Genomic DNA, 15,618 nt, shown 5'->3' on the forward strand with positions numbered 1-15,618 from the left:
TGAACCATTCAGAATCTCCATATATTTCTGAAGAGAACAGTGACAAGCGTGTTAGGTAAGATACTGAAAATAAGTGGCTTACATTGTGATGCGACACGAATCACAAGCTTCTCAGAAAATAGCCTGAACTATTCCTTCACAGTGAGAGTTTCCTTTTCAGAACATCACAGAAAATAAGGGTCTGAGACCTGCTACTCGTGGACAGTGGCATCCTTTGCAGCTTGGGGCAGGGGCAGAGCACAGGGGGAATGAGCGATTCCCTGGAAAACACTCCAGCTCTTCACCCAACAAAGTTCACGGCAGCTGCACTAGTCCCTCAGGGCACGGAGTGCTCTAAGCCAGAGCAAGAGGAGAGACACCATATCCGGAACAAAGAAATCTATCGTTTTTTATTTTTGCAGTCAGTAAAATAAGCTGAGCATTTAAAACACTTCTGGACCTGCTGAGAGTCATAATTGAGAATTCTTTGAGGATTTAAATTTCCAAGTATACGAAGGCTTGTTCCCTTTCTTCGTTGACACATTCTATGTAAATTTTTAGCTAAAATAAAGATTTATTACCAATAAAATGAAATTCGCTATTTTGTTTAGCCTCACTTCAAGTGAGAAAATAAAGGATAGGGTATTAGGCTGAAATAGACCTAAAAATTCATCTTGAAGAAGATAATACTCTACTGAAATCATGCCACCTGAATTGAACATTTAGGAATTTACATAACACTGTTCAACACGACTAGATTCTGAAAATAGAACTTTATATTCAAACGTTGTGTCTATGAACATGTTTTTAAACAATAGGTTTCATAGTTGTAACTTACTTGATTAAATGTCAAACAATCTCTGTTTCCATGATGAAGAAAAAAAAAAAATCAATAGACCCCAAAATGATAATCATACCAATTCTTGGTAGGCAATGGATGATACATTCAAGATGAATTGACTTTTAATATAATTAACCTAGTGCTACAATATATTTTAGTTGTGCATCAGAGATGATTTACCAGTTTGATTACCGTGTACCATTTGAAATGACTTGTAGATTTTAGCCTTTCACCTGATCTTTGAACAGAATCAGACATTTTTATGGATTTCTTCAATAACAGGTGTCACTTGTAGTCAACAGTTTTGCCTCTTCCTCAGAATTATTACTATTTGGATGGAAATTTGTGTACAGTCACTTTTTCACAACCATATTTGGCAGAAGGGATAGCTGATTGTGTTCAGTCTGCTCAGGATCCCAGAAGCTCTTTCGATGAGAAACCGTTTTTGCTCTGTTAACATACTTCTGAACTATGCACACCTGGAACTTCGGAACCTCCTGTTCTTCCTACTCAATCACATCACAAAAACTCATGACACCCCCCCCCCCCCCGTTTAAAGAATATTTTGATATTTAAGAAAAAAATCAACCTCCATAGCAATTGAAAATGTCAAACCGCAGGTGGATACTGAAAAAGCAACATAAAGTCAGTGTGAGAGGCCAGCGTCTTTTCCGTATCTACACTCTAGTAAACCACCTCAAGTCTGTTATAAGGCAGACAGTGTTTCCCGTCAGGAAAAATTGTTGCAGCTTTCTCTTAAAACTGGTGTCCTGAGTCCAGACTGAAAGTTAACAAGAGGGATACAAGTTCTAACAGCTGATCCTGAGTCTAAGCTGGACATTCTAGAACAGATCAGCACTGAGCTGTTGAAATGTAGGAATTCTGCTTTTGTTGAAGTGCCTACATTGTTATTTCTCACTTGTCTTAATTCTCCTGAAGTTAACAGCACCTTTAGAAGATACTAAGTGGCCAAAAGGATGAGTATCTTGTATAGGGATGGCTAACCTCAGAGAAATATCAGACTTTGAAAAAACATGAACTGCTCTTGACCCCTGTAAAAAACACAAGATGGTCAAAGCCATGGCCGAGGATGCCTGAGTAGGGAGGAAGGTAAGTTTTCTCTAGGCTTTTCCCCTCTTCTGGATATTGATGGTGAGGGAAAGTAGTTGGGCATGACAGTCTTGGGTCCAACCCAACGATAGTAAAAATGTTGAGTTGGTATCTGAGATTTGATCCCTTGGGAACCTGAAAATGGCAACATTACTGGAGGCAAAACAATCTCTACAGGTTTCAGTGCCATCACTCTGTCTTCTGGGCGAGATCTTACGAAGTTTGTCTGCCGTTCATACGGTCTGGGTTGAGCTGTGTTCTTCATAAATGTAGGCACTAAAGGATTGCTGGTGGGCTTGTTGGGTTTTCTGACTTGCGAGGAAGAACCAGCTGTAGTTGTATTTTTCTGTGGAAGAGATGTTTTTGTTGCTAATGTCTCTGACCGATTAGCATTTGCATTACTTTCTCGATTCAGGAATTCAGCAATTTTCATTTGGATGTCATTACTATCATTGGTGGGGGCTCTTGACAATGGTATTTTTGATTTCTTCTTCTTCTTCTCCCGTTTTGAGGCTTTACCCAACTCAATTCCATCCAGTAGACCCTTTGCTGCAGCACGGGCCAAAACATCTTTCACAGACACTGCCTCAGATGGGTCCCGCTACAATCAAAAGAAGCAGTTACTAAATGTAGGAGTTAACTATTGTGTATATTACAAATTTTCTCAGTGCTTCAGTAAAAATAAAAGTGTATCTTTATTACTATAAAAGAAATGGTTTTTGGGCTTGAGTCCCTAATATAGCCCATAAACCTCAGTAAATGACTTTTTTTTAGACTTACACTTCCCCATTTGTTTTGTTTTTTGTTGCTGTTGTTTTAAGTTTTTATTTTTGAGAGAGAACAGAGGAGGGGCAAGAGAGAGGGGGACAGAGGATCTGAAGCAGGCTCTGCAGACAGCAGACAGCCCAATGTGGGACTCAAATTCATGAACCATGAGATCATGATCTGAGCTGAAGGCAGATGCTTAACCGAGTCACCCTGGTGCCCCAAAACTTCCCCATTTGTAAATCTGACAGAAAAAAAAAAAAAATTACAGAGCTTATTTTTTCCATGTGAGCTAAGATGAACTAGATGTGGCAAAATGCTTGGAGAAGTGGGGGTGGAGAGCAGGCAAGGGAGGAACCCTCAGGGGAAATAGAAAGATAGAAAAAGGGATTGGGGGGCACTGGCTGGCTCAGCCGGAAGAATGTGCAACTCTTGATGTCTTGAACGTGGAGCTTGTGGGTTCGAGCTCCACGTTGGGTGTAGAGCTCACTAAAAACATAAACTTAAAAAAAAATACGGATTTTTGTGTCACACAGTAATAATTCTTTCTCCTGTCTTTTAGCTACTTATGAAATAAACACACCATTACAAAATGTTCACAAAGTTCCTAGGTTCCTCTTTATGAGGCTTTGTTGTTTCTTAATTCTTAACAAAGTATAACATGGTTTGGGATTTTCCCCCTTACCTCCCTTGTTAGAACAGAAAGAAAACAACCATTGGTAATTTCAGATGGTTCCATTCTGAAAAACTTATCAGTAGACAAATGTATTTCCTTTAAGGAGCACAGTGGAAGGACAGGAGGACTAAGCCTGCAGGAAATAGGAGCACACAGGAAATAGTTAGAATGGCTCATTTGCCAATCGAGAGAGACACTAGATTGCAACAATTTTTCTTCTGTTGTGTTTTCTAATCATTTAAACAAAAATTCCCAATAAGCCTAAAATGCTAAAGCATCATAATATTATTATAAATTAAAAGCTCTAATATTTCATGTTCAGAATTTATCATGCTTGCCAAGGCTTCCATCTCTAAACAACTATGCCAAGAATACCAGCCTTTCCACAAATTAAAAACTCTTTTCCAACTCAGTATGTTAACAAAAAGACTTCTATCAAAACCGGTAAATACACAGAGTAATCACAAAGGTGGAACAGAAAAAAATCCTTTACTTTCACATGTCAAAATACAAAAAGTATATCTTCCTTCCTCTGGTTACTTTTTGCACAATTACAATATAAAAATATGGCCCGTCATTTTCACTACATTATTCTTCTCAACTACTTTTTGAGTATTAACGGATGCGTTATGTAGTGCTCAAGAAAGCATATAACAAAAGACTTGGTGTAAGGTCTCTAATCACTATTATGTGTAAGGTAACATTTTGGTTTTTATATTTACTATTTAATTTCTCATTCAGTAGTAATAAATAATAATTCTTATATTCCCATGCTTTTACAATTAAAATATATTTAATCAAGGCAATAAATATTTTCCCATATAAGTTAAAATATCAGGAACTCTTATTAATAATTTTATATATTCTGAAATTTTTTAAAACCATTTTTTTCAAGTTTTTATTTAAATTCCAGTCAGTTAACATACAATATAATGTTAGTTTCAGGTACAGAACTTAGTGATTTAAAATCATTTTAAATTTATATTCATTCACTATTTGCCTACTATGTGCAAGGCATATAAAGATCAATTCTCAATAGTTTACAATTTGGTTGGAGAAACTAATCAGTTTATTAAATTTTTTTTAATGTTTATTTTTGAGAGAGAGAGCGCGCGCATGAGTGGGGGAGGGGCAGAGAGAGAGGGAGACACGGAATCCGAAGCAGGCTCCAGGCTCCGAGCTGTCAGCACAGAGCCCAACGCGGGGCTCGAACTCACAGACCGCAAGATCGTGACCTGAGCCGAAGTCGGATGCTCAACCGACTGAGCCACCCAGGTGCCCCGAGATTTTTTATTTTTTACCCTGCTCTCAATCATTGGGAAAGTTTTACAAAAATCTCAGAGAATTTTCTCTCCCACTCTGACTCAACTTTCCTTCTGATTGTAACAGGTACTACTTGTCGAATACTTAGAATAGGCCTAGTCCTATGGTAAGACACAAACGGGTGGTCTTCACAACTCTGTGTTGGCTCTCACTATTCTTATTTTGCTGACGAAAAAAATGGAAGCTTAGAAGTTTCCTTCCTTCTTTCTGCCTAGAAATACCTTCTTTACCTTATGGGAAACTTACCCTTCAAGACACAGTACCAGTGGCTCTTCCTCTGTGGAGTCTCCACGTGCGCTATCCTGTGGCCAGAGTTAATTGGGCCTTATTCTGTATTACTACCTCATTTTGTCTCTCCTTGGCTCGGCATTCTTATTGGGCCTTCTTTATATTATTACAAACTGATTAGGGGGCACCTGGGTGGCTCAGTCGGTTGGGCGTCTGACTTCGGCTCAGGTCACGTTCTCACGGTTCGTGGTTCGAGCCCCACGTCCGGCTCTGTGCTGACAGCTCGGAGCCTGGAGCCTGCTTCGGATTCCGTGTCTCCCTCTCTCTCTGCCCCTCCCCCACTCATGCACGCGCGCATGGCTCGAACCACGAACCGTGAGAACGTGACCTGAGCCGAAGTCAGACGCCCAACCGACTGAGCCACCCAGGTGCCCCCTAATCAGTTTGTTATAATATAAAGAAGGCCCAATAAGAATGCCGAGCCAAGGAGAGACAAAATGAGGTAGTAATACAGAATAAGGCCCAATTAACTCTGGCCACAGGATAGCGCACGTGGAGACTCCACAGAGGAAGAGCCACTGGTACTGTGTCTTGAAGGGTAAGTTTCCCATAAGGTAAAGAAGGTATTTCTAGGCAGAAAGAAGGAAGGAAACGAAAGAAAGAAGGAAACAAAAACACAAGTGTCATAAAAATGTTCAAGGTGCAGCAAGTATTTCCATGTGGCTGGGACATAAGGTGAGTAAAGGGATGCAGAGGTCACTTAGGATGCAGGCAGACACATGACCTCAAGTGACATGCCAAAAGTGGCACAGAAGGTGGTGCTTAATAAATGTTTATGCTGAACTCAGCTGAAGTATAATAGCTGTGTAGGTACTAAAGGCAAGAGAGCTAGTCCCTCCTCTCACCAACCTTGTAAACAACAAACCGAATTTCTGAGGCCTATTTACGTATTCTACATAAATAGAAATCATCAAAAACAATTTGTTCACATAAGGTAAAAAAATTCTTAGGAAAAATAATGATTTCTTAACAAGTTGGACATACTTAGTTCCAAAATGTAAATATGAAGGTTGGGATTTTGTCAATTTTAATTTATTAACATATTCTTAGCACCTAGAAGAGTGTCTGGTACACAGTAAGTATTCAGTTAGTGTTTAATAAATATGATATATTTTAGCTATATATGCTGTCTTTGCTAATGGTAATAATCCTAATTAAGATTGGTTGAGTTACCTTACAATTACCCCTACATAACAAATTTATTTCTAAACTCCAGGTTATAGGCCATTTCTTTGAATAATAAAGGAAGTTCATATCCAGTCTCGTGGATACCTGACTTAGATGATGTTTGGGATTTATGCAGTTGATATTTAGGTGAGATTTTGGATTTAGAATTGATCCTGGAATGGGTGAGGACTTGAGGATATTGGGGTGAGTTGAATGTATTTCACACATGAGACAGACATCAATTGCGGGGGGGGGTGTGCAGAGTGGACTATTGGGGGCTGAATTGTGTCCTCCCCAAAATTCATGTCCACCCAAAACCCAGAATGTGCCCTTATTTGGAAATAGCGTCTTTGCAGATATTTAAGAGGAGGTAATACTGGAGTAGAGTAGACCCTAAGTCCAATATTGGTGTCCCTATAAGGAGAGAGGACACAGAGACACACAGGGGAAGAGGGCCACGTGAAGACAGAGACAGAGGTTAGAGTGACACAGCTACAGGCCAAGGACACTAAAGATTGCTAGTGAACACCAGAAGCTGGGAGAGGCATAAAACAGATTCTTCCTCAGAGGCCCCAGAAGCCAACAACCCTACCAACACCTGACATTCATTCGGACTTCTGGTCTCCAGAACTGTGAGAGAATAAATTTCTCTTGCTATAAGTCACCAAGTTTGGGATAGTTTGTTGTGGGAGCCTAGGAAAATAAAACACATGGCAAAAGGAATTTTGCAAATGTAATTAAGGTCTCTTAACCTTAAGCTATGCATGTTATCAGGATGGACCTGACCTAATCACATGAGCCCTTTAAATACAGGTCTATAGGGGTTCTTGGAAGATGGTAGTGGAATAGGAGGCCCCTAGGCTTGCCTTGTCCCACGAATACAATTAGATACCTATCAAATCATCCTAAATACTCCAGAAATCAATCTGAAAACTGGCAGAACAAACTCCACAACCAAAGGCAGAGAAGAGGCTACAAAGTAGGAAGTGCGGAGATTTGGCTTGGGAGAGAAATGGATCATGGTGCTGCAGTGGGTTGGGAGCTGTAATCTCAGAGAAGGGTGAGGGACAAACTAGCACACGGAAATGTACAGGAGAGACAAATCCCCATAGCAGTGGACTTGGAAAGTGAAAGGGCCTAAATCTTGTGAGTTCTTTTAACCAGCAAGGCTTAGAGCCTGGAGTTTTAAAGGAGTTTTAAAAGAGAGCTTGGAGGACACTGGGGCTGCTCTTGGAGAGAAAGCAGGCAAAAACAGCAATCTGAAGAGTGCCTGGGCCACAGAGCGAGGAGGTTATTTGCTCATCTTGGAGCCTCTCCCGGATAGGCAGCATTCAATGGAGAGACCCCTCCAGGAACAAAGACATTGGCCAGTGTCATTTCCCTCCGCAGCCCCTCAACATGAGCACAGGGCCACCTGCAGGTACCAGTATGGCACCAACACTGGACACTTGCTACCTGACTTGCTTAAACCAAGCCCTGCCCCCTTGCCATCTGGAAGAACTGCCCTTTCCAGTCATGCTCGCCTCCGTCTCAGTGTGGTAGGCCCCCTCCTCTAGAAGACTGGCCCAAACCCCTACTGACACCGCATCTCCTGACCCAGGTGTTTTGGTGAGGCCTCAATTCTGGTGACAGTGGAGATATGTCTCATTTCCCAAGCAGATCAGAGCACACCTAACTAAAATGTACCATATTCAGGCCAGGAACCAAACACTGCCCACAACAGGCACAGAGAGTCTCTGCAGATAACTGGCCTGATGGATAAAGCAGTCAGGACACAACAGCAGAGCACACACAACACATTGGAGACACTCCCAGAAGTGCCAGGCCCTGAGGAAAAGGGGACCCTACACTGCAGGGCATTATAGGACCTCTTCTTCATAAAGCTATTACCCTCAAGAACAAGGGACGTAGCTAACTTTCCTAACACAGAGAAATAGGCACAGAGACTTAGACAAAATGAGAAGACAGAGGAATTTGTCCCAAATGAAAGAACAAGAGAAGGTGACAGCTGGAGATATAAGTGAAACAGAGTAACAAGCCTGATGGAGAATTTAAAGCAATGATCATAAGGATACTCACTGGACCACACCAAGGCATACTATTGTTTATTATTAATATTGTTTTAAGTAGGCTCCACACCCAACATAGGGCTCAAACTTACAACCCCAAGATCAAGAGTTGCATGCTCTACTGACTGAGCCAGCCAGGCACTCCACCAACACATTGTAATTAAAATGGTAAAATATAGTGATAAAACAATATTAAAAGCAGCAAGACAAGACAATTTCATACAAAGGAAACCCCGTAAGGCTATTAATGGCTTTTTCTGCAGAAACTTGCCAAGCCAGAAAGGAATGGCATGATATATTCAGAGTGCTGAATGGGAAAAACCTGCAGCCAAGAATACTCTATCCAGCAAGGCTGCAATTCAGAACCAAAGGAGAGATAGAGTTTCCCAAACAAAAACTAAAGGAGTTTGTGACAATTAAACCAGTCCTGCAAGAAATACTAAAGAGGACTCTCGGAATGGAAAGGAAAGGCCAATAATGACAGTATGAAGGTAGGGAACACCAAAGCAGCAAAAATGAATACTTCTTTAAAAATTCAGTGAAGGAACTCACAAAATAGAAGGATGTAAAATATGATGCCATAAACCTGAACCATGGGGAAGACAGGAGTAAAGAAAGGGTTCAAACTGAAACAACCATGAACCTACTGTAGACTGCTACAACAGAAGATGTTATACACAAACCTAACAGTATCAAAAACCACTAATAGGCAAAGAATAAAGAGATAGAAATCCAAATTATCACTAAAGAAAACCAGCAATCATGAAAGAGAGAATCACAAGAACAAGAAAATCTTCAGAAACAACCACAAAACAAGTAATACAATGGCAGTAAAGACATATGTATCAATAATTACTTTGAATGGAAAAAACGTTCCAATCACAAGACATAGGGTGATAGAATGGATAAAAAAACCAGACCCATCTATATGCTGCCTACAAGAGACCAATTTCAGACCTAAAGACACCTGCAGATTGAAAGTGAGGGGATAGAAAAACATTTATGGTGCAAACAGATGTCAAAAGAAAGCCAGAGGGGCGGGGCACCTGGGTGGCTCAGTTGGTTAAGCAGTTAAGCATCAGACTCTTGGTTTCGGCACAGCTCATGATCTCATGGTTCGTGGGTTTGAGCCCCATATCAGAATCTGCGCTGGCAGCAAAAAGCCTGCCTGGGATTCTCTGTCTCCCGCTCATTCTGTTTCTGTCTCTGTCTCTGTCTCTCAAAATAAATTAATTAAAAAAAGAAAGCCAGAGTAGCAATACTTTTATCAGACAAAATTGACTTTAAAACAAAGACTATAACAAGAGGCAAAGAAGGACACCATATAATAATAGAGGGGGCAATCCAACAAGAAGATACAACAATTGTAAACATTATGCACCCAACGTGAAAGCACCCAAATACATAAAAGTTAATAACAAATTTAAAGGAGCTAATCTCTAAGGAACATAGATGCAAAAATTCTCAACAAAATACTAGCAAACTGAATCCAACAATACATTTAAAATATCATTCACTGCAATGAAGTGGGATTTATTCCTTGGTTGCCAGGGTGGTTCACTATTTGCAAATAATCAACATAATACATTACATCAATAAGAAAAAGGATAAGAACCATAAGATCATTTCAACATGCAGAAAAAGCATTTGAAAAAGTACAATATCCATGCATGATAAAAACCCTCAACAAAGATTTAAAGGGAAAAAACACCTCAACATAATAAAGGCCATATATGAAAAACCCATAGCTAATGTCATCCTCAATGGGGAACTGAGAGCTTTAACCCTAAGGTCAGAAAGAGGACAAGAATGTCACTCTCACCACTTTTATTCAACATCGTACTGGACATTTTTTTTTTTTAATGTTTATTTTTTGACAGAGACAGAGTGTGAGTGGGGGATGGGCAGAGAGAGGGAGACACAGAATCCGAAGCAGGCTCCAGGCTCCGAGCTGTCAGCACAGAGCCCGATGCAGGGCTCGAACTCACGAGCTGTGAAATCATGACCTGAGCCGAAGTCAGTCACTCAACCGACTGAGCCACCCAGGCGCCCCGTTTTATTTTTTTAAGTTTATTTATTTATTTATTTTGAGGGGGAGAGAGAGATAGAAAGGGCAGAAAGACAGGGAGAGAGAGAGAGAAAGAGAGAGAGAGAGAGAGAGAGAGAGAGAGAGAGAATCCCAAGCAGGCTCCACAGAACCCAACATGGGTCTCAATGTCACCAACCATGACATCATGACCTGAGCCAAAACCAAGAGTTGGACGCTTAAACAACTGAGCCACCCAGGTGCCCCAAGGTGTCATATATTTTCAGATCTATTCCTTATTTTGATGTCCACAGTTTAGATGGAATATTATTGCTTATCCTCTCTACCTCTATTTTATTGCAGCATTTTACCCAGAAGCTACCTGAATTGTTTAGGCTATTTTTACCTCAGTCCTTGTGAGGGACAAAGGCTACAAGGAGCTTAGAAATGTGTTTTCAGGTAATAAACATCCAATTAAATAATTTTGCTTTTCCTTTCTTTTTTGTGTAGTTGTTAAACTTATTTTGACAGAGGGTGTGTGTGTGTGCAAGCGAAAGAGGAACAGAGAGAGGGGGCGAGAGAGAGAATCCCAGGCAGACTTCATGCTCAGTGCCGATTATGCAGGTCTCGATCTCACGACCATGAGTCCATGACCACAAGATCATGACCTGAACCAGTATCAAGAGACAGACACTTAACCAACTGAGCCACCCAGGTGCCCCTCTGTCTCCTTTCTAAGTTTATTTTATATACTTACTTTTCTTGTACTGCACTGAGGCATAAATGTATAACTCGGGATATAAAGTTCAGGCCCAATTTATCCAGAAATCAATCAACTCAAAGCCAAAATGCATTTAGCTTTACCAACGATAACAACAAAAAGAATTTTTAGCAGTACAAGAGAATGCTCATGCCAATCCATCATAAAGACTACAGAATCTGTTATAGTTGTAAGAAATTAGGTTGTTTGGTCATGTTAAAGTATAACAAGAAGGATGTGGAACGTCTTTAAATAACTTAAAAATCATAATCATTCATGCTCAGAATATTTGAGTTCAGAGCAATCCTTTCCTTTCTTACCTATAAGGTTGTACTTTAATCCCATGGTCTTGAAATTCCAGTGCTTTCTTAACAACACCTTCATTTTCTTCTGGATAAACTGAACATGTGCAATAAACAACTGCTTGAGCTTTAGTAACTGTATGCAAAGAAGGTGGTAATTAATAATAATGGCCCCATTAACAATCCTAAACAGACTTATGTTTCCAAACATCTGTTTGATACTAATACCACATGGTTTTGATGGGAATGATTTCCATAGATGCTTGCATTATTCCCCTCTTCAAAACATGTATTAGTAACGTAGTCTGTGGCCAATAAGTAAAGTAAATCTAACTGAATTGTATGGAAATTGAATTTTTTTTTCTCTCAAGTTTTTATATAAATTCCAGTTAACACACAGTGTAATAGTTTCAGGTGAAGAATTTAGTGATTCATCACTTACACATAATACTCAGTGCTCACCACAAGTTCATTCCTTAATCCCCCTCACCCATTTATCCTATTCCCCTGCCCACCTGCCCTCCAGTAACCATCAGTTTGTTCTCTATAGTGAATAATCTGTTTTATGGTTTGTCTCTCTCTTCCCCCCCACCCGGTTCATTTGTTTTGCTTCTTAAATTCCACATGAGTGAAATCATATGGTATTTGTCTTTCTTTGACTGACTTATTTCACTTAGCATTATACTCTCCAGCTCCATCCACATCATTGCAAATGGCAAGACTTCATTTTTTATGGCTGAGTAATATGCCATTGTGTGTGTATGTATAGCTATAGATGATACAGATATAGATATAGATGCCACATCTTCTGTATCCATTCATCAGTCAATGGACATTTGGGCTCTTTCCATAGTTTAGCTATAGTTGGTAATGCTGCTATAAACATCAGGGTGCACGTATCCCTTCAAATCAGTATTTTTGTATCTTTTGGGTAAATAGTGTAGTGGCTGGATCATAGGGTAGTTCTATTTTTAACTTTTCAAGGAAACTCCATACTGTTTTCCACAGTGGCTGCACCACTTTGCATTTCTACCAACAGTGCAAGAGGGTTCCCCTTTCTCCACATCCTCACCAACACCTGTTGTTTCCTGTGTTGTTCATTTTAGCCATTCTGACTAAATGATTTAGTATTTAGACATATTTGTATTTCCTTGATAGTGGGGATGTTGTGAGCATCTTTTCATGTGTCTGTTAGCCATCTGGATATCTTCTTTGGAAAACTGTCTGTTTGTGTCCTTTTTTACCCATTTCTTAACTATATTATTTGGTTTTTGGGTGTTGATTTTGATAAGTTCTTTATAGATTTTGGATACTAACCCTTTATTAGATATGTCATTTGCAAATATCTTCTCCCATTCTGAAAGCTGTCTTTTAGTTTTGTTGATGGTTTCCTTTGCTGTGCAGAAGCTTTTTTATCTTGATGAAGTACCAATAATTTATTTTTGCATTTGTGTCCCTTGCCTCAGGCGACCTATCTAATAAGAAGTTGCTATGTCTGAAGTCAAAGAGGTTACTGCCTGTGTTCTCCAATAGGATTTTGATGGTTTCCTGTCTCACATTTACATCTTTCATCCATTTTCAATTTATTTTTATGTGTGGTGTAAGAAAGTGGCCCAGTTTCATTCTTTTGCATGTTGCTGTCTAGTTTTCTCAACACCATTTGTTGAAGAGACTGTCTTTTTCCCATTGGCTTTTTCCCATTCTTTCCTGCTTTGTTGAAGTTTAGTTGACCTATCATGGTCAACTTCTGGGTTTTCGATTCTATTCTATTGATCTATGTGTCTATTTTTGTGCCAGTACCATACTGTTTTACTACAGCTTGAATATAATATAGCTTGAAGTCCAGAATTTTTGCTGTCTCCAGCTTTGCTTTGCTTTGCTTTTTCAAGATTGCTTTGGCTATTCGGAGTCTTTTGTGGTTCCAAATAAATTTTAGGATTCTTTGTTCTAGCTCTGTGAAAACTTCTGGTGGTATTTTGATAAGGATTGCATTAAATGTGTAGCTTGCTTTGGGCATCATAGACATTTTAACAATATTTGTTCTTCCAATCCATGAGCATGGATTGTTTTTCCATTTCTTTGTGTCATCTTCAATTTCTTTCATCAGTGTTTTATAGTTTTCAGAGTATATATATTTTACATCTTTGGTTAGGTTTATTCCCAGGTATCATATGGCTTTTGGTGCAATTCCTTAATCAATTCCTTAATTTCTCTTTCTGCTGTTCATTATTGGTGTTTAGAAGTGGAACAGAATTCTGTACATTTATTTTGTATCCTGAAACTTTAGTGAATTCATGTATCAGTTCTAGTAATTTTTTGGTGAGTCTTTTGGGTCTTCTATATAGACTATCATGTCATCTGCAAATAGTGCAAGTTTGACTTCTTTCTTGCTGATTTACATGCCTTTTTACTTCTTTTTGTTGTCTGATTGCTAAGGCTAGGACTTCTAGTACTATGTTAAATAGCAGTGGTGAGAGTAGACATCCTTGTCTTTTTCCTGACCATAGAGGAAAAGCTCTGTCTTTCCCCATTAAGGATGATATTAGGTGTGGGTTTTATATATGTGGCCTTTATTCTGTTGAGGTATGTTCCCTCTAAATCTACTTATTGAAGGTTTTTATCATGAATAATGTATTTTGTCAAATGCTTTTTCTGCATCTATTGAGAGGATCATATGGTTCTCATCCTTTCTTTTATTAATGTAGTATATCATGTTGATTGATTTGCCAATGTTAAACCACCCTTGCAGCCCAGGAGTAAATCCCTCTTCACCGTGGTGAATGATTCTTTTAATGTAGTGTTGAATTCAATTCACTAGCATTTTGTTGACAATTTAGTTAGGTATCCATATTCATCAGGGATATTGGCCTGTAGTTCTCTTTATTTTTTTAACATTTATTTTTGAGAGAGACAGAGCACAAGCATAGGAGGGGCATAGAGAAAGGGAGACACAGAATCCAAAGCAGTCTCCAGGCTCTGAACTGTCAGCACAGAACCTGATGAGGGGCCCAAACCCACGAACTGTAGGATCATGACTTGAGCTGAAGTTGGACACTTAACTGACTGAGCCACTTGGGTAGCCCTGTAGTTCTCTTTTTTAGTGGAGCCTTTATCTGGTTTTGGAATCAGGGTAATGCTGGCCTCATACAAAAGGTTTGGAAGTTTTCCTTCAATTTCTATTTTTTTGAGCAGTTTGAGAAGAATACATATTAACTCTTTTTTAAATGTTTGGTAGAATTCCTCCTATGAAGCCAGCTGGCCATGGACTTTGTTTATTGGGAGATTTTTGATTATTGATTCAATTTCTTTGCTGGTTATTGGTCTATTCAAGTTTTCTATTTCTTCCTGTGTCAGTTTTGGTAGTTTATATGTTTCTAGGAATTTATTGATTTCTTCCAGATTGTCCAATTTGTTGGCATATAGTTTTCATAATATTCTCTTATTATTTCTGTGGTGTTGGTTGTTACTTCTCCTGTCTTGTGATTTTGTTTATTTGGGTGCTTTCTCTTTTTTTCTTGATAAGTTTTGTTAGGGGTGTATCAATTTTACTAATTTTTTTCAAAGAACCAGTTCCTGGTTTCATTGATCTGTTTGGAAATTGAAAACACAATCAACGTGACTGACCTAGTTACAAACACAAACAAATAATAGTGCAGATTACCATGAGCTTGATACTTCAGCCATTCTCCCACAAGTCATATCACATAACTAGTTAAAAGGACTGTAGAAACAGATGCGAATCCCAATTATGTTACTTACTGCTATATGATGCTGGGAAAATTACTTAAAACTCTCAGATTTTTCATCTGTGAGATAATACTACTACCTGGAACTCACTCGTTTATTCACCCATATCAAGCACCTACTATAAGCTAAGCACTATTCTAGCATCTAAGATACATAGACAAAAATCTCTGCCCTTGGGGAGATTCTTTGCCATGTTTTATTGATATGATAAGACACAGATACATCAGAAAATCATATAGTATCTTTAGGGGTTGATAAACAGTGTAGAGAAAAAGCAGGGATGGAGGATAGTTGTAGGTGATAATACTGTAATTTTAAACAAAGTAGAGAAAGCATCAAAAAATTCAAAAAATTATTTACCAACTTTCTAATCTTCCAACTAACTTATTTCATATATCATATATATATATATATATATATATATATATATATATATATACACATGTACGTATTATCATATTATCACAAAGCCTGACACAGGGCTCGAACTCACGGACCACAAGATCATGACCTGAGCTGAAGTTGGCCACCCAACCAACTGAGCCACCCAGGCGCCCCTACATAT

General features: G+C 39.0%; 1 protein-coding gene across 3 annotated transcripts in view; it reads right to left on the reverse strand.

Moving 5' to 3' along the window:
• Positions 1 to 920: 920 nt before the first annotated feature.
• Positions 921 to 15,618, reverse strand: part of NSUN7 (NOP2/Sun RNA methyltransferase family member 7) — a 52,538-nt gene continuing 37,840 nt past the window's right edge. For 2 of the 3 annotated variants that reach the window (XM_042984653.1, XM_042984652.1), the window contains exons 10-12: positions 11,325 to 11,442; positions 3,381 to 3,504; positions 921 to 2,531 (exon numbers count right to left, since the gene is read on the reverse strand). In XM_042984653.1, the coding sequence (XP_042840587.1) occupies positions 1,893 to 2,531; positions 3,381 to 3,504; positions 11,325 to 11,442 (881 nt within the window). In that variant the 3' untranslated portion in view covers positions 921 to 1,892. The remainder of the gene's footprint in view (positions 2,532 to 3,380; positions 3,505 to 11,324; positions 11,443 to 15,618) is intronic. The other variant, XM_042984654.1, reaches the window with a different exon arrangement.

The sequence above is a fragment of the Panthera tigris genome, chromosome B1 (genome assembly GCF_018350195.1).
Source record: "Panthera tigris isolate Pti1 chromosome B1, P.tigris_Pti1_mat1.1, whole genome shotgun sequence".
In the NCBI taxonomy this organism is placed as follows: domain Eukaryota; kingdom Metazoa; phylum Chordata; class Mammalia; order Carnivora; family Felidae; genus Panthera; species Panthera tigris.